General features: G+C 38.0%; 3 protein-coding genes across 3 annotated transcripts; 2 read left to right on the top strand and 1 right to left on the bottom strand.

Moving 5' to 3' along the window:
* Positions 1-2,279: 2,279 nt before the first annotated feature.
* LOC129807819 (uncharacterized) lies at positions 2,280-5,161 on the bottom strand. Its single transcript, XM_055857330.1, has 2 exons — positions 4,636-5,161; positions 2,280-2,521 (listed from the first exon to the last, which is right to left on the bottom strand). Exons 1-2 carry the CDS (start codon positions 5,033-5,035, stop codon positions 2,487-2,489), a joined length of 435 nt encoding a protein of 144 aa, XP_055713305.1. The 5' UTR covers positions 5,036-5,161; the 3' UTR covers positions 2,280-2,486.
* Positions 5,162-9,036: 3,875 nt separating this feature from the next.
* Positions 9,037-9,498, top strand: LOC129805202 (uncharacterized). Its single transcript, XM_055852969.1, has one exon. It carries the CDS (start codon positions 9,037-9,039, stop codon positions 9,496-9,498), a length of 462 nt encoding a protein of 153 aa, XP_055708944.1.
* A 334-nt stretch (positions 9,499-9,832) lies between these two features.
* On the top strand, positions 9,833-10,400 carry LOC129807820 (uncharacterized). The gene has a single exon (XM_055857331.1). The coding sequence runs from the start codon at positions 9,887-9,889 to the stop codon at positions 10,346-10,348; it is 462 nt and encodes a 153-aa protein (XP_055713306.1). The 5' UTR covers positions 9,833-9,886; the 3' UTR covers positions 10,349-10,400.
* The last annotated feature ends 11,368 nt before the right edge of the window (positions 10,401-21,768 follow it).

Here is a 21,768-nt window from a genome sequence, read left to right as displayed (position 1 = left end):
ATGAAAAAGTCAAATGCACTCCACAATTTTGTACTATACTGTCACCTTAGACACTGTTTTCTCATTAATTCCTCACATATTTTATTGTTTTCTGCTACTTTATCGACTATTCGACTATTGCTGAATGAGCCGCCCGACATGTCGAAAATATTGTAATTTTATTTGCCATTTGACAAGTGAAATTTTGCTCAGACATACCCAGCGAGGGGAAGATTATTTATAGGGACACTGGAAGTCACTGGAAGAGCCCATTTTGGCGCGTCATATTTTAGTCGTGGGTGAGTAATCTCAGAGTTATTACGACGCCAAGTGTTTCGTAATAACCATCATATTATTCCCCACTTTCCGTCATTCGACGCTCTGACGACCGTCACAGGACCCATATTTGTGGAGCTCAGATGCAAAATGACACATATCCTATGGCTAAAGCTTAGGATATGTGTCACTTTGCCTCTGAGCTCCACATTTGGATCCAGACTACATACATCCAACAGTAATCTTCCTCAAAATTGCCGTTTGGGTAATTTTGATTGTAGAGCAATTTTGTTCAGTTTATGTGTATTATTTGTGAAAAGTCTCTACAGTAGAGCCCCGCTATAGGCTATCGCTCTATATTCCACAACCGACCGTTGATTTCAAAACACTGATTTTAAGTTAGGTTATATTTTTTAGTACGCGCGACATGCAATGTTGTCATTTCTTTTTCTTCTTCTTCTATTTTATGTAAGGCTGTGAGACTCAGTCGGGCCCATATAGCCACAATTATGTTTTTTTAGTACGCGATATGCAATGTTGTCATAATTATTTTAATATTTTTGGCAAATTTTATTGAGTAGTTGTGATAATTGTGATCCATAATGAAGAGAGCGAGGACAAGTACCACAATCGCAAAGAAAATGGAAGCCGTCGAGCAATTTCAATACTAAGTCGTTGATAATTTTAAGTGTCAAATCTGGAACCAAATATGGCCTATAGCGAGGCTCTACTGTATATTAAACTAAGAAAAAAAAACTACAAAAAAAGGAAAAACAAAGAAATCCCATAACCTTTGCGTTGATGGTCGCACGTTTTCCGGCCGCGCCACGAACTTGCTTACTTCTTTTAAGCAAATGGCCAAGAGTTGCATCGTCAATTTTTCTAATTTACATGATGCTTCCTCTGTTTTCTGTTATTACATAATTATTTCTCATTTTTCACGACTGAGGCACATTTTAAGAATCCAATGAATGATTCTAGAAGACAATTAGGCAGTTAGAAATGCGAAAAATGTCTAAAATCTTACAAAAATTGCGATAGTAAACAATGAAATTTTGATATTTCTCACACAAAATTTTCCCATACACAAATTTCATTACACAAACATAATTTTAATAACATTATGCTAGTATCATACTGCAAATATGATAGTAATTTTACAATTTACAACCAAAATGCTTGTGACATTACACAACTTTTCCCACACATTCTCATACAATGTTTTACTGTGTACAATACACAGTAAAAAAATTTACAACCTCTACGATTGGTAATTTTTGCACGAGCGCTATGGTTGTAAATTTTGTGTATTGGAAATGTTGTGTATTGGCAAAGTTGTGTATTTTCAATTTTATAAAATGGCTTCCTGTCTATAATTTTGATTGTAGAGCAATTTTGTTCGGTTTATTTGTATTATCTGTGATATGTCTCGGTATTAAACTAAGAAAAAAAAGAAAAAAAGAATAAAAAAAGGAAAAAAAAATAAGAGAGAGTCTGAGACTTGAACCCATAATCTTTGCGTTGATGGTCTCGTGTTTTCTGCCTGCGCTACCGACTTGCTTACTTCTCTTCAGCAAGTGGCCAAGAGTTGCATCGTCAATTTTTCTAATTTACATGATGCTTCCTCTGTTTGCTGTTATTACATAATTATTCCTAATTTTTCACGACTGAGGCACATTTTAAGAATCCAATGAATGATTCCAGAAGACAATTAGGCAGTTAAAAATGCAAAATCTATCTGAAATCTTAGAAAAATTGCAATAGTAAACAATGGAATTTTGACAGTTCTCACACAAATTTTCCAATACACAAATTTCCTTACACAATACATAATTTTACTAGCATTATGTTAGTATCGTACCACCACTATGATAATAATTTTACAATTTACAACCATAGTGCTTGTGAATTTACACAACTTTTCCCATACACAACTTTATTTCTCACACAATTTTTTACTGTGTAGTAGGTAATTTTTGACATCTCTATTATAGTGGTAATTTTGGGAAGTGTAATTTTTAAAACGTGTAATCTTCAGCGTGTAATATTTTTTGCGTGTAATTCCCAACATGTAATGTTTTTCACGTGTAATTTGCAGAATGTAATTTTTAAATGTGTAAAAAGGGGTGTGTAATTTTATTTCTTTGCAATTTTTCTTTTCACGTTTTTTTTTAAGTATTTTTTTCATGGCCGCCAGAGATTCCTGCACGTCTAGCATCAAATTGCCTCGTTTATTTGGAAGGAGAATGTGATTTTGGTGACAGATCTGTAAATTAGAAAAAATACAATCAGTTTTTAAAGACGGAAAATAGAAATTTAAAATTTGTAGTTCCGGGAGCGACATAGACGCGATTGTGAAAAGATAAGAAAAAACTCTAAGCTTAGGGGGCTGCTAGCTTCCTTTATAAGCTATTCCTCCATCATCATCTTTCTAAATGCTCTATTCCAGGTTCCAGCCTTTTCGTCAGCATCTATACTTTCATTTCGTCTGGTTGTCCATCTCCGTGATCCAGTTTCCTCTGTACATATAAAATAAGCTAAATTGTATGAAAGGTATTGACGTGAAAATCACCCACAGAAGTAAATGCACTATAAACAGCACACTAAAAGGGATATCGTTCCCGGAACTACACAATCGTAATCGTAGAAGTTTAATATCGGAAAAAATACGCTTTAAATTTTCACTGGAACTTGGGAGGATCACTGAGCAGGATGCAACTCAAAGTGACGCCACGTAAATTTCAACACTGGATTTTTTTCACAATCAATCGTATGAAATCTTGAAAATACCCACTAGCAGGAGTATTTCACTTTTTTCTTCAGGGATTTGATCTTTTTTCGCAAAACTAGAGGCTACAAAACTCGAAAAACTAAAGAAAATACTCGCAGAGGTGGATGCTTCCAGCAGCTGTCAAACTATAATGGCGATTTTACACGTTTCTGATTACACGCACCAAATTTTACACATACTGCAAAATATTTACCACTTTTTAAGTGACACTGTTCTTCTTGAATAGTGATAAAAATTAAATGTTTGAATTACACGCTGAAAATTTTTACACAAATTATTTTTATACAAAATTTACCATTTTAATAGCGGTAAAAATCAAAATTTACAATTTTTTAGTGGTAATTTGGAAATTACACGTTATTTTTTTACACGATTTTTTACTGTGTACGTTGCACTCAGTTCGGCGAGTTCAGAACTGATTGAAATCGGTTTAGTTTTATTGGGAATTCCAAGACCTTTCCAATGAACCGAAACATGTTACCATTCGGATGAGAAATACACTCTCTAGAGCCTTTTTAACCTATGATCTTGAAAAACCGTTATTAAGAATGATTCAACAGTATTCTTGTATAAGAATGAAATGTATCCCTGGATAAAAAGGTAGATTTAGTGGGGAAGGAGAGGGTTGGGAGAAATGAGAGGTATGTTAACGATTCTTGGGTCGACTTATAGGGGATCCCTCGAAGGTCCCAAGTCGCTATCCCTTACCGTTTGGCCTGTAGAGTTGGCGACAGCCAGATGGACAGGTAGACAGACGGGCAAACAGAGTGACGCCAATTTCTTATAGAAATTGTCTGAAACTCGAGGACTTGTTGTTAAGAAAAGTGTTAAGTGTTACAGTGTAGTGTTTAATTTAACGGACAGACGTTCAACCGGAGGCTGCGTATCGGCAGTAACTGTGAGAAAGCCTAAGACCTCAGAGAGTGTGAGAGAGAGACTCAGTCGAGCCACCACTCAGGACGAGGTGAGACGGCTGAGAGGACTAAAGCCAGTTGGTTCAGCGAGATGCTGGACCTGGAGCTGGCCAGGGCAAGGAAGGCTCTCCAGTTGTTCTGGCAAGTAGTATCCTCGGGTACTACACAAGTTCTTTACTTTCTATGCCAGTAGCGTTTAAACAATTAATGAAACCTTTTAATAGTGCACCACTTTTACATAAAGGGAAGTGAGGCACTTTTAAATTAAGAACGTTTTGAAATAGGGTTTTTCCTATTTTGAATTGAATTGAACTTGAATTTATTTCATTTCATTCTTGACTAAAAGATATGCTAACTTGTTCAAATTCGTTTTCTAAAGAATTTCACAATGTAATTTTACGCTTTCTAAAAAAAAATGGACAAATGTGACCGCAAGAGGGTTGACATAACAAATTTTAAGTACATTCTATCAGAGGGCGCTCGTGTACTCAACGACTTTGTGCTAAATCCGCAAAATCCATAGAATAAAACTGCCATATGGATTATTAAAGAGAAGAATTTATTTTATGAAGAATTATAATGATTTGTATACGGTTTATACACCGTAAATTTCAGCAATATAGGAAAATTTATAAGTATTTACAGCTACAATCATGAAACCGATTTCTCTTTTACCAATTCCACCAAAGAAAACAAAGTCATCGCCTATAATCGATGTCTGATTAACGAAGACACTGACATAGGATATCACAGCTCCATATTCACCATTGGTAGGATAAATCACAATGGCTTGTACACTCTTTGAAGATTCCCAACTGTCAGAAGACTCTTCGGTGTATACAAGGCGATCCCCAGTCACTCTTTGACCCATAGCATAGTGTTTTGTGTGTATATCTCTTCCTGTTCTAGGAGTGTCCAACTTGGTTAGAGTGACATCGGGGTGTGCTCGAACGAATTTATTAATATCCTTAATTAGTTTAATCTTGGTGGGTACTGCCTTAGGATTAGTTGTGAGGACCGATCCCATAGCACAAGTCACTAGAAAGCACAGCAAACAATTCATTTTGCAATCCATTATTAAACTTGTACTGAATGAAGCTGTGTATACCTGTGTGGTGCTTATATATCGCGAATTCAATTCACTATTTGAATAGTAAGCACAGCCAAGAATGACGCAAAGCAATGCATTCCACTGCAATCACTGTCAATTCCATATTAAAGAATTTCAGAAATTATCACGAGGAGAATTCGCGATTGCGACATTCATTCACTTTTTGAGTAAAGAGACTCGAACTACAAAAAACCAAACCAGAAAAACGCTTTATGAATATATTGTAAGCGGATTTCAGAACATTCTACGAGAGAATTTCTTCATAATTTAGTTGATTGTAAGCCCCGGACTTGCTGACTACTAAACTCGGTGAGCATTTGACCATTTGATATCCTATGATGTCATCTATTCATTCATGGATTATTATTAATCGTATCGAGGCCTAAAGTTAAGTTTGTCTTGCCCAAAAACGAGCAACGTCAATGGCAAGCGGACTTGCCGACATCAAATCCCCTCTTCCGTATGAGGCAGGGGACAACGGACAAACACACAAATGGGGGATGGTTTGGATCACCCCACAGTCACATTCGGAGAATCCCCATCGCCGTTTGTTGTCTCTCGAATGCGCTACGCCGCTTCTCAAACGATTGAGAGACTTCCATATCTTCCAATCTCGGTCACCACCAGGAACAAGGCCTTCCCTTAATTCAACAAAATCTGGTTGAAAGACTTCCTTCCCCAGATTGAGTCTAGCCTCCTCCAGAGATAGGTCAAGTGCTTTGACAGAGTGACAAAAGCTCCTGCAAGACTTCAGCCTTGCTCTTGGTGTTTTGTGACCACGGAGAAGATGCTTCGGTTCAGAAAGAACCTTGGACATCTCTCTTACTACTTACTTACTTATCCGGCGCTACAACAAATTACTGGTCTTGGCCTGACTCAGGACCCGTCGCCACTCGAGCCTGTTACGCGCTACTGTTCTCCAATTTCGCACCCCTAATGAGCTGGCGTCCTGGTCCACGCCGTCGGTCCATCTGAGGCTGGATCGGCCTCGTCTCCTCGTAGCATAGAGTCCGCCCCTAAAGACTTTCCAGGCTGGGTCATCTTCATCCTTGCGAACCAGATGACCAGCCCACCGGACCGGAGCCTATTGAGGCGTATTTGCTTGACGACAGTTACCTCTCGGTAGCGCTCATACACCTCATGGTTGTATAGGCTCCGGAATCGTCCCTCCTCAGATATGGGGCCAAAAATCCGTCGTAGGATCCTCCTCTCAAACGCGGGTAAGAGTTCGCAATTCTGTTTGCTGAGGACCCACGTCTCAGACGAATACGTGAGGACTGACAGGATCATAGTCCTATACAGCAGTAGCTTAGTCTTTATGCTTAAATTTCTGGACCGGAAAACTCTTGATAGACTGAAATAGGCCTTATTGGCTTTCAGCAGCCGTGCGCGGACTTCTGTTGAGATGTTGTTGTCGGCTGTGATTGTTGACCCAAGGTACACGAAGGAGTTGACAACTTCAAAGTTGTAGTCCCCCATCGGGAACCCTGTTTGACCGACACTCCGTAGATGTTGCCGGAGTTGCTGCTTACGAGGTCACCATGTACTTCGTTTTGCCTTCATTTATCTGTAGTCCCAGATTTCGTGCCGCATGTTCAATCTGAATGAAAGCCTCTTGTGGACATCTCTCTACTGGAGATAATTTGTCTCCTCACCCGTGGTGGAGCAATTCCTGCTAAGGGATAGTTTGTCCATCGGAGTGCTTTTTAAGCATCCTGTTTTAATACGGGCGGTATCTTTATACGGGTTTCAGACTAGAGACTTATGGCTGAGACTTAGCGCTTAAGTCATAGTCTTAAAAGATCGGGTTGTGGCTAAGCCCAAAAATTTGGAGACTTAGCTAAGTCCTCGTTGAAACAAAGATTTAGTGCATTGTTAGTGGCTTATCGAAGATGACGCACCCTTACAGTGCCACAGTGAAACATGAAATCCCCGGCGGGACCAAAATACACAGTTCACATGTCATACAATGTATTTATGACTTATTCGTGGAGGAAAGATACACAGTTTACACATGTATAATGTATTTGATGAGTACTTGTCATTCAAAAAGACAAGTTCACTCATATACACAGTATAAACTACGTATTTCTGTACTGAAAGTACATAGTGTGAGATCAAAATAACCGAGGACTTGGAAAACGGGCATAGTAGCACAACTGGTGGTGGTGGCCCGACAAGATTTCTCTTGTTAAGGGTGTGTTGATGAACTCGTAGCTCAGGATCAACTGACTGTCGGCTCAGAGCATTATATACCATCGGAAGGCTTGATCGCTCTCTGCTTAAAGATGCAAACCCTTCACCTCCCACTCAGAGGTCTTACCCTAGGGACAAGCAACGACTCCTTCATATTACCAGGAGTCGATGAAGGAGTCGTTGATTTACTCTGTAAGAGATAATACTTCACACAGACACACTCACATAAAAGCACACTTCGGGTCTCATTTGGTGCAAATAGTACTGAGTAAAAAGTATGGGCGTACATGATGATACTGAGTATTCGTACAACGTAAATACACAATTTATACGAAGTTTGGTCCCGCCGGGCCAGTCATAACAGAGATGAAAAAAGAATTTTGGGGTGTTTTAAGATGGTTTGAACGAAAAATTTTAATACCGAAAAACCACAAAATCAAATTTTTCACTATATCACTATTTTTATCAGAGAATACGAATCGGCCCTTAAACGGCGATTTAAAGATTTAATACTCAAAGATTTATCTCAAAATTGGGGGAAATATTTTATAGGGTAAATGTCCTATTTCAAAACCATTTCCAGACGTTTTAACTTTGACAGAAGATTCAACACATTAAGTTTATATTTTTCTGAAGATACATAAATTTGCTCCTTGACTCTTCTAGAATGTTACTGTTTAGAGAAAATTCTTTAAATATAATTTGAAAACTTCTTAAATACAAGAAAAATACGCGAACGTAAAAAGCTTCTATTGGAAATATATTAATCCAAATGGAGACAAGGGAATGTTTCTAATTGGAGATAAACAGTGTAAGTAAAACCGCGACGAAAGGCTTCCAAAACCTTGCTGAGTTGCTCCTGAGTGCAGGATTTGTTCTTATTCCTGGTCTTTTCTCCTTTCCCATCTAAAACATAGGAAAATCTCTCCAAAAAAAAAATCATATTTCCGGGGTTTCCTATTGAAGTATTTGCAGACACTTCAGAAAAACTCTTTTTGTTCACGAAATAGGTAATTATTTCATTTGAAAACTTCACGTACCGTTAACAATAAAGATTAGTACTTAATTTAACTTAAATTAGCCAGAAATATGACATAAATTTTCAACAAAACGAATGAACAAAGTCACTTTATTGTGTTTTTCATTGGAAAACGTGGTCGATCTATGAAAAATTCAATAGTGGAAAAGGTACACTTTTAATTTTTCTGAGAAATTAACAAATTAAAATTTGTGAATATGAATGGATTTTCGCTTTATTTGGAGCAAAATTAACTAAATAATGAAACTGTGGTATAGAAAATATATAAATATAATAATTTAGTATTGTATCATGAAAACAATGACTGCCTTTATAATTTTTTTTCACAAATTATACGCAAAAAAAAGTTTCGTTTACTGATGCTGGTTAAGTGTTCTCCTGTCTCCCCTATTTATTAATTACGATTGCTTTTTAATGATATTGTAACTTTCTGTGAATCCCCTCTTGCGAGATATCGTCATTGAGAAGTGTAGCATTCTTGCGTAGATTGATATAACGATTATTATCTCGTTATCGTAATCATAACATTTACAAATACACCGGCTTTTACTTCCATGATTTTTTTTTATGTGGACTACTAGATTATTTACTGAACAATTGCAGATGTCCTAAATTATGCATAAGATTTATCTTGCAGCGATAAGGTCAATGTTGTAAACTTTTCCGCAAGGAAGTATAAAAGGTGTCTGATCTTAAGAATAGGGTATCAGTTGCAAAAAAAACATCAGAAATGATTCGCTCAGCAGTCTTTTTTGCTTTAATCGCGGTTCTGGGTACTTTGGCATACGCAGAAGAGCCTGCTGCCCAGGAAGTACCAGTGGAAGTGAGAGTTGTTGACCAAATTGACGATTACGTGAAAAAAAATCCTGGACAGAAGCTCGTTGAGTTGCAACCTGAATCGAGAGCGGTTCGAAGTAAAGTTTACACCCTTGGACGACGAGTTCTAGGAGATGGTCTTGTGGGGTATGCTAGAGGAACTAACAGCTATACATCCTTGAAAAATGCCTGGGCTGTGATTCGCTTCACTGGTAAAGTGATTACTCATGTGAGGGTGACCGTTCTTCAGACGTCCAACATTGGGAGACTTTATGTGACTGCCGGAGGAATTAACAGGAGTTACATTACGTTTGTCATCGAAGCTAAGAGTACTCGTCTCTTTAACTTCAGAGCTGATATCTATGGAAGACGTTGAACTGGTTTCTCTTCCGGGAAATGATTATAAATCTTTAGTAATAAAGCATTTTTCATTGAGATTGCAGGAGTGTATGAACAATCTAGCCGGTTATCTCTGGTAGTTTATTGTTTTGCTTCAGTTTCATTCACAAAATGATAAGTGATGTGATAAGCTGAATTGATACAGTTAATTATGTTGATTACCTCAATAAGAAATTAATTTTCCCAGAATTCATCAATTTCTTATCTCTCAAGGACTTCTTTCTCTTTCAATTTCTCTGAATCTGTTTTTTTCCTGTTTAGTGTCTCAAGAGGCTTCTAGAGAGGTTCTTCTCTGGCTATATAAGCACATACACGGTGTAGACGACTTCATTCGACCAAGTTAAAGAACTTCTAACGATTACAAAATGAATAGTTTGTTGTGCCTTTTGGTGATTTGTGCTGCAGGATCCGTCCTCACAGCTCCTGATCCTGAGACAATATCCGCTAAGATTACATTGGTTGAGGATGTTGATGAATTCGTCCGAGCAAATCCCGGTGTAACTCTGACCAAGTTAGACAATCTCAGGACAGCAGGAGCCATTCACTACTCTCTGGGTCAGAGAGTGTCTGGGGATCGCCTTGTAGCACGCGGCCAGGATTCTGCCAGCTGGGGATCGCCACAGGACGTGCAACTCACCCTGAATTATCCTGCCAATGGTGGATATGGAGCCGTAGTGTCCTATGTCAGCGTCCTTGTTGATCAAACATCGAATTTGGGTGGTGGTTACGTTCTATATGGCGGGATTGGTCAGAGGCAAATTGGCATCCTTATTGAGGCTAGGAATACCTACACATTTTCCTACATTGCTGAAGTCTATGGTCTATAAACCGTATTACAAACCATTCGGAATCAATATAATAAATTTTACTCTTCAGTGATCTATGTGTATTTTGATTGTTCTAGAAATTGTGCTAAAAGATTCGCATAAAACTTGTAAAGCTATCACAGGATCCTTTTTTCGTTCTACCTTTGCTGAGTCATTGTAACTTGAATGGGAATATATTCCCACCAGTTCCTAGAACTGGTCTATAGACCAGTTCTAGGAACAAAATTGGGGTTGGCTCGTGGACTCTAGACTCTCTGAACTGTTCATGACAAACTGGGCTTGACTTCAGAACTTCTGTCGAACAATCAGTGGTTTCCTAATTTCGCAACCAAAAGACTGTTAAAGAGCCTATCTGCCCGAAGACAAACAAATTCAAGGTTTAATAGACTACAGGATGTAGGCTTTTTATCAACTGAATTCACTCGTGACAGATTGCAAGGATTTGAATTCAATGTGATTTACTGAATGATTCTTTAACTGATTCTTTCATCTCAAACGGACTCCATTTCCTTCTTGCATCAACCTCAACGTATTTCAAAAGTTTACAACCAACTACCAGTCTACGTCTGGTCACTAACTAATTCAGTCTCTCGTCAGTCTCTTATTAGACTCTCTGTATTAGCAATCGACTTAGGGGTGTAGAAACTTAAATGTTGAAAATAACCATACCATGATGTTGTCCCAGCATAACACACAGGTTAGGTCATCTTCATGAATGAATGAAGAACTTTCTGAAACACAATTTCACACAATTTCATGTACCTTGAAGTAACTCTCAATTGAACTCTCACATACAAGACCCAATTCAGTAATGTCAAGAAAAAGGTAAAAACACAAAATTATTATTAATCGTATCAAAACACATTATTTGCTATTTCAATGTAATCATTTCAAAGTGCCCCGTGTTGGAAGAATTGCTGATCGTACATCGCCCAGGAACGCCTTCCTCGTAGTGAATACTTCTTCCGTGCTCCTGAAGTTTTTTTTTTTGGGCTGAGGCGGTGCATTTTTATTACGTTTTATCACAGTGAAAATGTCTTTTTCTAGACATTCAGTTGTTTGCATCGGGCGGCAGAGCCGGACTTAGAAATGTGGAGGCCCAATGCCCATTTGTGGGGGCCCCAAAAATTTGACGTTTTCCAACAGTGTCGCAGCTTTAACATTTTATATAAAATAACGGTATTCCGTGCTACACACGGTAAAAACTTTTGGACACTGACCAAAATATTGGAACAAGTTTTCCTTGGAACAAATTTTTTTGGAATCAATTTGTACCTAGAGAAGATATTTGTTTGTTCCAAAAAGTTTTCTTTACAGTTTCGTTACAAAATATAGTTACAATCCGTTTTGGAACCGTTTTGATACAGAGGAATGTCTACAAATTTGAATTGATTACGTTTTATACAAATTTGTTCCTGAAATTTGGAACAGAATTTGTTGCACTCGGCTGTTTTGTTCCCACTGTCAGGAACAAATTGGTACATATTTTTATAACAATATTATTCCTACATCTGTAACATATTTGTTCAAAACATTTTCGGTGTCCGTGGACGAGGTAATTTTTGGAACGAAATTGTTACTCATATGGGGAATCTTTTTGTTCCCATTGTGGGGAACAAATTCGTATAAAAGATTTCGTCTTACACTTAAGGCCTATACTTTAGTCGAGATGGATTTCGGTGGCGAAAATTCATAAGGAACATCAAATAAACATCAACTTGAGAGTGTTTTATACAGACGCGTGCATGACGAAATCATATCCGAGTGCTGGCAGTAGGAGGGGAAGGGAATCTCGAATTAAAAAAAGTGAAACCATGTAGCACGAAAATTGCCACAGATTTGGCGTCCTCCTTGCTTCGTTGGTGACGGGTGAGTGAGTGTGAGAGTAGGGATACGATTTTATACTAGACGAGCTATTTATTGGAACAAATTCGTTACTAATATTGGGTATCTTTTTGTTTTTCCTAGAAGGTACAAATTTATTCCAAAAAAAATTTCGGTGTCCGTGGACGAGCTACGTTTTGGAACAAATTCGTTACTAATATTAATTATCTTTTTGAGTCTCGTAAAATGAACAAGATTGTGCCAAAAATTATGGTGTCCGTAGACGAGCTAATTTTTGGAACAAATATGTGCCGAAATTTTTTACCGTGTATGGTGATAACGAGTGTATAATCAAGAAATAAAGAAATTACTAAGTTTTACAGTATCTTCTCAAAGAATGCCTCACACTTTTGTCAGTAGTGCTCAAAGAACTTCCTGAGCATCTTAGTAGTGCGCCACTTTTACATATAAGGTTCACTGAGACTCATTCGGGAGTACTACAAGCGGTATTTAAGAAAAGCAGAGTATCGTATTTTAAGAACGGTACAAGCCAAAATGAAGGAGAAAATACTTCTTGGACGCTCCCATGGTATTTTTTTTTATAAATTAAAAAGGTGCAAGTGCCACTGAAGGACAAAAAAAATTAAAAAAAAAAATAATGGTACAAACGGTACAAACTGATAAAAGTGGATTACTTTAATTTTTTGTGGAAATCATGATATTTTTCACGTGGAAAAAAGTGTTAGTGTAGGGGGAAGTGGGGCACCTTTAAAATGAGAATGAAGTTCTCACTTTGAACTTCTTTCCTATATTATAGGTATAATAAATGAAATATATTATAGCACAAATAAACTCTCTTGCTAATTGTAATTCCTAACATGTTTAACTTTTAGGTGTAAAAACTTCTGATATATCCTAAAATGGACAATTAAAAGAACATTACATTTTTTTCAAAGGTGCCCCTCGTGGGGTAACTTTGAAATGGTTTGGGGTACATTTGAAAGGGACTTTCTTACCTATTATTTTATAATAAAATCACTTTTGAACAGTCTCACGGATAGAACATAGTGTAAAGTCCGTAATAAGCCAGTTTTAAGAATGAAAAGATTTGTTAAATTAATTTTTAAGGATGTTTTTCACATCGTGTTTTGAGCATAAAATAATGTAAGTGAAAGTCATTTTTTACAATGAGTTTTATATGGTAATCCCAATAGCAGATAGCAACTGTCAAGAAAAAATGTAAACAGTGTGTTTTGTTTGGCGAGAAATCTCCCGAGAATCTTTCAACGCGGTAGATTGTGTGGGATTCCAATGTAATTATTGCTCTAGATCAGGAAGGAACCACAGCGAAATATCAAATTGTTGAAATTGACGAGCGGGTTAGGCGTGTTTTGGAGGTTTAGATGAAAAGGGGGCAGCTGAACTGAAGCGCCCCAAGACGCCACCAATACAAAGAATATGGATCTTGATTAGCCGGAAAGAAAGACAGGACTAAGGAAACTGATGAATTCGTCAACTGGAGCTCTAGGAAATCCACCACACCAGACACTTCCCTGCTCATGAAAGCTGCATTATCAAATGGATTTCGAGAATCAGTATAAAGGAACTATCAGTGACTATTTGCAATTGCAATATGAGTACAGTGATGAGAAATAAGTGACCATGTTTTGCTGGCAATGAAAAGTTTTTCAGTGCTACGAGAAATGAGATGCTATGCTCTTTACAGTTAGGTAGAAGAAGGAATAAGACTCTCATATGCATAGGAGACAGAAACAGGACTACCATCAGGTTTTGTTTTGGGTAATGTGGGTAATGGATATTTACCGGCAAGACGGAATAAATTTCTAGAGACTATACATTGTCAGTAAAGTCTTTATGGAAAAAATTAAAAGAAATTGAACATAAGAAATTCATTATGTGTTTGAAAGCTGTGCCTCTTTATGTGCTCCTTTCTTTGCTATTTTCTTTGCCGTTTCAAGTAGAGGGATCTTCCTCGGCCTTCCTCTTTTTTTCTGTGGTAACGGCATCTCATTATCAGTGACCGAAACGTTTATCGATTGTTCCGGTTTGTTTTTCTCAAGACCCTTCTTTCCATCAAGTTTTAGCTTCTTTTTCATTTCAATTTCCTCTTTCCGCTTTAATTCTGGTGACCCGGTTACGATTGTTGAAGACATCCCACGGCTTGATTTTGGAGTATTGTGAAATACTAATGGATTTGGGATTGGGCGAAGAATTTCAAGTCCACCAAACCTTAGTTGAGCATGAGACACTGACATCGGATTCGATGACTTAGTGGACAGATTTAGTGGATAATCAGCCATAGGATATGCTCTCTTACAATGATTCACTGGAACCTCATGGTCTTTATAAGAATTTGAAGATGTCATGGAGAAGTCCAATGGTGATGTTCGGCAGTAACTCACTGGCACGTCACTTTGATTACTGAAGTCTGGAGGTGTATTAGTATCATCCAAATGGCGCAGTGGAATCTCACACATTGCCCTGGGTGGACTGAATGTGTCGAATGGGGCATAGCTATCAGTGTTAATGTCCGGAGCTAGACCAGTGTCACCAGAATAGTTCATTGGAGGCTCGCATATTGCACTGGATGAACCGAAAGTCTGAACTGGAACATAATTTTCAGCATGGAAGTCCATAGGTATGTCAATATCAGTATCACCCGAAAAGTTCAGTGAAGGCTCATATCTTCCACTGGATGAATAGAAAGTCTCAACTGGCACATAATTTTCAGCCTGAAAGTCCATAGGTATGCCAGTATCACCCGAAAAGTTCAGAGAAGGCTCATATCTTCCACTGGATGAACAGAAAGTCTCCACTGGGCAAATTCCACTGGACATTCCACTGGAGGTATACAATGGTCTACGACAATCAGCACTGAAGTTTGTTAGTTGAAGATCTGTATTCATCTCATTGGGGATTTGTTGTATGGATGCTGCGGCATTCTCCACAGATTGTAGATCTTTGAAAATCCTTGATCTGTCTAATGGGTAAATACCGCTTTTGGCGAATCCTGACATGATATTTTGCCTGCTGAAACTTTTTGTGATTGAACTGGAGGAAATTCGAACGATATTATGCAAAGTGATGCGCTGTCCAGGATGCTCTGTAAGCCAAATGTTGAATGCCTTCTTGCAGTATGCTTTAAATGGTCCGAACACTGTGAGATCAAGTGGTTGCGTCTTGTGGCTAGTGTGTGGAGGAAGCGATATCATATGAATACCAAATTCACGGCACATTCTAATGGCATCTATCGTTAAATGGGAGGAATGATTATCGAGGATTAGGAGAATGGGATCTTCCTTCGACGGCACAGCGTGAGTTTTAATGTGTTCCAGAGTTCTTAGGAAACCCGCGGAATCCATATACCCCTTACTATTGAAAAGGGCGATAGAATCTTTCGGAGCTCCCTCCATGTATTCGAAGTGAGTCCTCTTTCTTGGAAAGATGTACACAGGGGGTACATAATCACCCGCAGCACTAATTATCCCAACAATGCTCACTTTTTCTCCTCGCTCATTAGAGACACACTGTCCAACCTGTTTTGCACTGGTTGGACCGAGTACTTTGGGAGCCTGTAGGACGGTACTCAAACCTGTCTCGTCTAAATTCCAAATTCTGGAGGCACTAAAATTGTGCTGCTCCACAATCATTTCTAAATTGCTGTAGAAAGTAGTCAAATTTTCGCGGTTAAAACCGGAATTCCTGGCAATGGAGGTGTTTTCGGGTTTTCTTAGGGAAATTGCCCTAGAAACAAAACAGTTTTTAAATGTCACACGTAGAAACTAAATTTTCTCAACTACCTGTGCCTTTTAACAAAGCCTAACGCCCACTCCTTGCCAGCTTTCTTGTCATGAGCCCACTTTTCCGGAAACTGGCGATCCAGGCTGACCGCGAACAAATACGCCAGTTCCCGGAGGGCATCCATTGTTAGCCCGTAGTTCAGCTTTGAACAAGTTAGTAAATAATCAACTAATGCGGCTTCTTCGTGTTGCAGGAAAACTTGACGAGCTGCATTTTTCGAAATTTTTTGTTTGGGTTTAATTCCCATTCTGGGTGTGATTTCCGGACAATCTTTCTGATCAAATTGTGTTCCCATTTGTTGCTTCACTCTTTTTAGGCGGAAATACAAGGTGGAATATTTAATCCCATAGTGGGCTGATGCTTCTTTGGTTGTCATCTTTCGCATTTGGATACTTTTCAGCGCTGCCGCAATGTCTTCTTCGCTGATGTCAGCTCTTTCAGTTTTTCTTTTATATGTCCTCATTTTCGCACTATAATAATCACTAATCTTCCAAACACAAATATCATTCCGTCCTACTTAAGAAATGTCACATGAAAATAGTGTTGCCAGCAGTGATTTAAATAAACCCCATTTTTCGTTTTAAAGTTACCCCAAGAGACATTTGTGAAAATTTACAGCTCTATTAATTAAAAAAGCCTTGCTCGGTCAAAATTTAAAAACAATCTTTTATCTATATAAGGTAAATGTTCCAGCGATCGTCAGTGTTCCTCGGATCGGAAGGCTGTCCCGCGTATCGGATCCCCAAAATAAAATGAATTTTGGAAAATTATTCGCTGCATTATAGCAATTATCTTTAGCAAGATGCATTACGTTAGGTCATATTTGATCTACAAAACTAAATTTCTCTTCGAGTTTCCAAGAAAATTGTTATTATTTGCCTCATTATTAAATAACTGTGTCAGAGTCTTAGCCAGAAATCCGCCATTCACCACTTTCTTAAAATTTTACAGGAGAATTTGGCAGTCAGAATATTAGGAATTATACTTTATTAAAATAATTTAGAAACCTGTGGAGATTATAAAATTAGACCTCAGTCATTATAATTTCATAATCAATGAATTTTATTAATTATCTCAGCAGAAATTATTGAAAATAAATTATTTTTTCGCTACAAGTGCACTTTCTTCCCTCTGTTCCTCGGATCGACACAATTTTTTTCCGGGAAATTGCGCTCAGCGAGCTCAAGTGTCATCCGCACGACTATTTTTGGTTATGTTTTTGCCGTGAGAGTATCCTAGTGAGTTTAAAAAGTCAATAATCTTAGAAGTTTCTTGTGAATACAAAGTGAAAGAATGCCAAAAAAGTTACAATATTCAAAGGAAGCTTTGCGGAAAGCGTTGGATGCAATGAAGGCAGGGGAATCCGCATCGAAAGCATCTGCCCATTACGGAGTGCCCAGAAGCACTTTGAGCGATAAGTTTTCCGGCAAACAGCCAGAAGAAAAATACGCTGGTGCACCTGTACTGAGTAAAGACGAGGAATCTAAGCTGGCACAGTGGATTATAAAACGAGCTGAAACAGGGTTTCCGGTCGTCAAATCAGAGCTGCAAGATACAGTTAGCATCTGGGTGAAAAACAAAAATCTTCAGACACCATTCAGTAACAACCTTCCTGGAAGGAAGTGGTTTAATGGTTTTTTAAGGAGAAACCCAGAAGTGTCTGTGCGAATTGTACAGAATTTGAGTGAAAGACGAGCAAAAATCACAAGAGAGAACTTGGATTCATGGTTTATGGAGGTCCAGGAATATCTTACGGAGAGGGGGCTCTTGGACATTGAAAATCGTGTTTTTAATTGTGATGAGACAGGTTTTGAAATGTCCCCAAAGGGAGTAAAAGACTTGGCGAAGAAAGGAGCCAAATCAGTCCATTCGGTGTCATATGCAAACGATCATGAAAATATCACCTGTTTGTTTATGGTATCCGCTGATGGAGATATGGCGCCCCCTCTGGTGATTTTCGCATACAAAAGAGTGCCTGGACATCTGGCAAAGACGGTTCCCAGCGGTTGGGCGATTGGCCGCTCAGACAAAGGGTGGATGACGGGAGAGTGCTTCTTCGAATACGTCGCCAACACCTTTTACTCATGGTTAGTCAAAAACGAAGTCCCGCTTCCCGTGATTTTGTATGTGGATGGACACAAATCTCATCTCACTCTACCACTAAGTGAGTTTTGCTCCAGTCATGGAATTGAGGTGAATTCAAAAGTTTTTATTATTTTTAAATCAAACTTTTACCAAACTAAAATTATTGTCTTTTAGATTATTGTGCTGTACCCCAATTCCACACATATTATTCAACCCCTGGATGCTGGGTACTTCTCCCCGTTGAAGACAGCATGGGCCAAAGAACGTGGGCGGTGGCAATTGGCTCACCCGAGGGAGAGATTCAGCCGTCAAAATTTCACTCCGACTTTGGAGAAAGCTATTAGATCTCTAAGAAATAGGGAAATTCTAAGAAATGGTTTCCGCCATTGCGGCCTATTTCCCTTCAATCATCAGGCAATTGACACAGATAAAATTGTAGCAGGACCTTCCACGATCAAACGACGAATCATTGAATCTTCCGACAAAAATCTTGAAACAATTTGTCCAATTTTGAGAGCTCTGAAGGAACTCATTCCAGAGGACGTTTTGAAGCAATTCCAGGAATATGAATTTGAAGAATGGAAAGGAGCACCTGAATACAGATATTTATTTTCAGAATGGCAGAAGTTCAAGTATGAACTGGAATCAGTTCCTAAGATCGGAGACTCTCTGAATGTGGCGGAAGCTCAAATTAACCAGGACGAAAAATTCTCACATTCAGTGGAAGCTTCCTTGGAGCCGGTGCAAGATGTCCTAGAACCGGTGGAAAGTGTCCTTATTGAGCCAGTGGAAATTATCATACAGCCAGTGGAAAGCGTCCCGGACACAATGGAAGAAGTCATGATGCCAGCGGAAGGTGTCTTGGATCCGTTGGAAGACGTCCTGGAGCCAACAGAAGGCTTCCTAGAGCCGTCAGAATGCTTCGTTCAGCCCGCAGACACCATTATGGAGCCGACAGAAGCAGTCCTGAAGCCGGTAGAAGGCGTGTTGGATCGGACAGAAGATGTTCTGCAATCGGGGGAAGTTGCTCTGGAGCCGACGGAAATATTTCTACATTCGATTGAAACCCAACCCACTAAAGTTGAAAACGTTTTCGATGATGTTTTATTCTGGCCAAAGCCAATAATCGATGAAAGTAAGGATGGAAAGACCAGGAAAAAGGAAAAACTTCCTATATCAGTGACGTCTGAAAAGTGGCAGGAGTATCACAGGCGAAAAGAAACAGAAAAACTAATATTAGAAGAAGAAAAACAAAAAAAGCGACAGGAAAGGCTGAGAAAGAAGTTTGAAAAAGAACTGGGTGAAAAAGAAAAGAAGCAAAAACAGGAAGAAAGAAAATTGAAGAAGAAGCTGGAAGCCGATAAAAAAATAAACTCGAAAAAAAATCGCAAAATTTGAAGTTAAAAAAATACTGTACTAAACTAATTAAACTTGAAAATATAGAGAAATTAAATAAATAGCAAAATTTATTTTAAAAAAAAGGAAGACCAAATTCATTTAAAATTGTCAATATTTTTTGTCTGCCGATCCGTGGCACACCCCCTTCCGATCCGTGGAACACTGGATTAAGTCCCTTCCGATCCGTGGAACACAGTGCATCCTCGCAATTACACCTATTTTTTTTTAAATTCTAGTTAATAGTCAAACTGCAAATTGTCAGATATAGTTAAATGGAACACTAATACAGCAATTGGCACATACAAGAATATCAAATAGTGTTTTGGGGCTTATATATTCAACTAAATATGGAACACCTCTCTTAACATTCCGATCCGTGGTACACTTCCCTTAATGACTTTATCACTTGCAGCAGTGATTTTGTGGGTAATGTCCGTGAAAGTGAAGAAATTTAACAAAAACTCCAGGAGCAAAATCACACATTCAGATTGTTTTTAGAAAATTGCTCTTAAATCCTTAAATCTGCGAACTAGGATCATCAATTTATCACCAATTGTGTAGGTAAAGTTATTTTATCGTAAAATTATAATGAAGTTTAGTTCCACTTAAAATCAAGCGATAAAAAAATGCATTTCAAAGTTACCCCATTTCAAAGGTGCCCCACTTCCCCCTACTGAAAGTCTAAGATTCTTCTGTAGGACTATTTGCAGAGCAAATATGAGAATCTTATAGCAGTTTTTAGTATTTTTCCATATTGAACTCATTAGCATCGAACAGACTAGGCCATTGCTCTTTTAATCGATTTTCAAATAAGCAATGGAGAAGTGAATTTGACATCTTAATTGTTTTCGATTAATAACTCACTGAGAACAGCGCCATCCAGTGTAAGTAAAATCTATAAGGCGGGAAATATTTTCAGTTGTTCAAAACAATGTAGTTCACATTATTCACCTGTATTTTATACTAAACTTTAATTTCACTAATACCCAGACTCATTTTAAATACATTTCAAAAGTTTTCACAAGAGTTTTATGAGTAAAATTTCCTTTGTTTTGATTTTTCCTGGCATCAGCTGATTTCGATGGTGGTCGATGAAATTTCGAACAGTGAATTCAAATAGAGAATGTTAACGGACTATGTGATATGGAATTGTCAAGAAAAAGCAATTGACCGGGCAATTGCTTTTTGCTTTTTGTTCAAGGTATTTAAATTTGGCTAATTTTACTAAAATATCATTTTCTTTTTACAGAATATTGTCTCAGAGAACGGAAAAAGATCAAATTGATGCAAAAATTGGTTTGATGCTTCATTTTTTTCAATATTTTTTCCACGTGTAAAAAAGCAATGAAGGAGTAAAAAAGCAATGACCATGTAAAAAAGCCCAGTCTGTTCGATGTGATTGTGCTCTTCTATCCCAATAGAAAACTCACAGCGTAATTAATCTGTTTTCCGATTTTATTCATAAATTAGGAAGTAATAATTGCAAACAAATGGCAGAAGGGGCAGAAGGCTCTAGAAAATATTGAGCAAATTGATAAAATAGGACTACTTTGATTCCCATTAAGAAAATTACTAATATTTTCACGTGAAAAGGATTGTACTGAAAAAAGTCTATAAAAAGAACTTGTAGTACACCTTGAAATAAGATTAATAAGAAAATAGTTCTTAAGTCTTTTGTTCTTATAAACACATACTTTGAGCTTGATGTAAGTAAAATATTATAGAAGATATTTTCTTGAGAAATATTGTCTTATAAAAAGGGTTTCGTAGGATTGTATTACGCTTCTTATGAGACTTTTATGTCTCTATCCTATAATTCCGCTGACAGCTATTTAGAAGATCATTAAGAGATCATTTCAAGTACTTGGTTCTATAAGGCAGTTAATTTGCTAGTTGGGTAGGCATGCATAGAAACCTAAAAGATAAGAGAACTTTTTGGTGTAGAGCAATTCACTGCCCAGCCCATTTTATAGTTTAGTCAGAAAAAAATCCTGAACATGAAGCACGAAAAAATGTGCAAAGTCTGCCTACATTCCCATGAAATACTTGCTGAACGTACTCAAGAATCTGCGGGTGTACGAGTAGATTTCTCTCGGCTACTAAAAAGCTGACGGGTGGGAGTACGATTTCAATAATTGCCCTCTGTTCTAGAAAGAGGATAATGCAAAAAGTCCCTTACATTTGGCTAAATGTACCCCGGCCGGGGTAGATTGGTAGGTATAACCTCTCCAAGAAACGCCCAACTTTTCTTTTCCCATCTCGCCCCACTTTCCATTCTAAAGTGCCTCACT

This window comes from Phlebotomus papatasi, chromosome 3 (genome assembly GCF_024763615.1).
Source record: "Phlebotomus papatasi isolate M1 chromosome 3, Ppap_2.1, whole genome shotgun sequence".
Taxonomy (NCBI): Eukaryota; Metazoa; Arthropoda; class Insecta; order Diptera; family Psychodidae; genus Phlebotomus; species Phlebotomus papatasi.
This window is presented reverse-complemented; position numbering and strand designations above follow the sequence as displayed.

Bases quoted from the DNA above. Each gene is read 5' to 3' on its own strand.
- LOC129805202 (XM_055852969.1), top strand. From the start codon at position 9,037: ATGATTCGCTCAGCAGTCTTTTTTGCTTTAATCGCGGTTCTGGGTACT.
- LOC129807819 (XM_055857330.1), bottom strand. From the start codon at position 5,035: ATGGATTGCAAAATGAATTGTTTGCTGTGCTTTCTAGTGACTTGTGCT. The intron at 2,522-4,635 runs GTAAAAGAGAAA...TCTAATTTACAG, and splicing joins TGTTTTCTTTGGTGGAATTG to ATCTGTCACCAAAATCACAT.
- LOC129807820 (XM_055857331.1), top strand. From the start codon at position 9,887: ATGAATAGTTTGTTGTGCCTTTTGGTGATTTGTGCTGCAGGATCCGTC.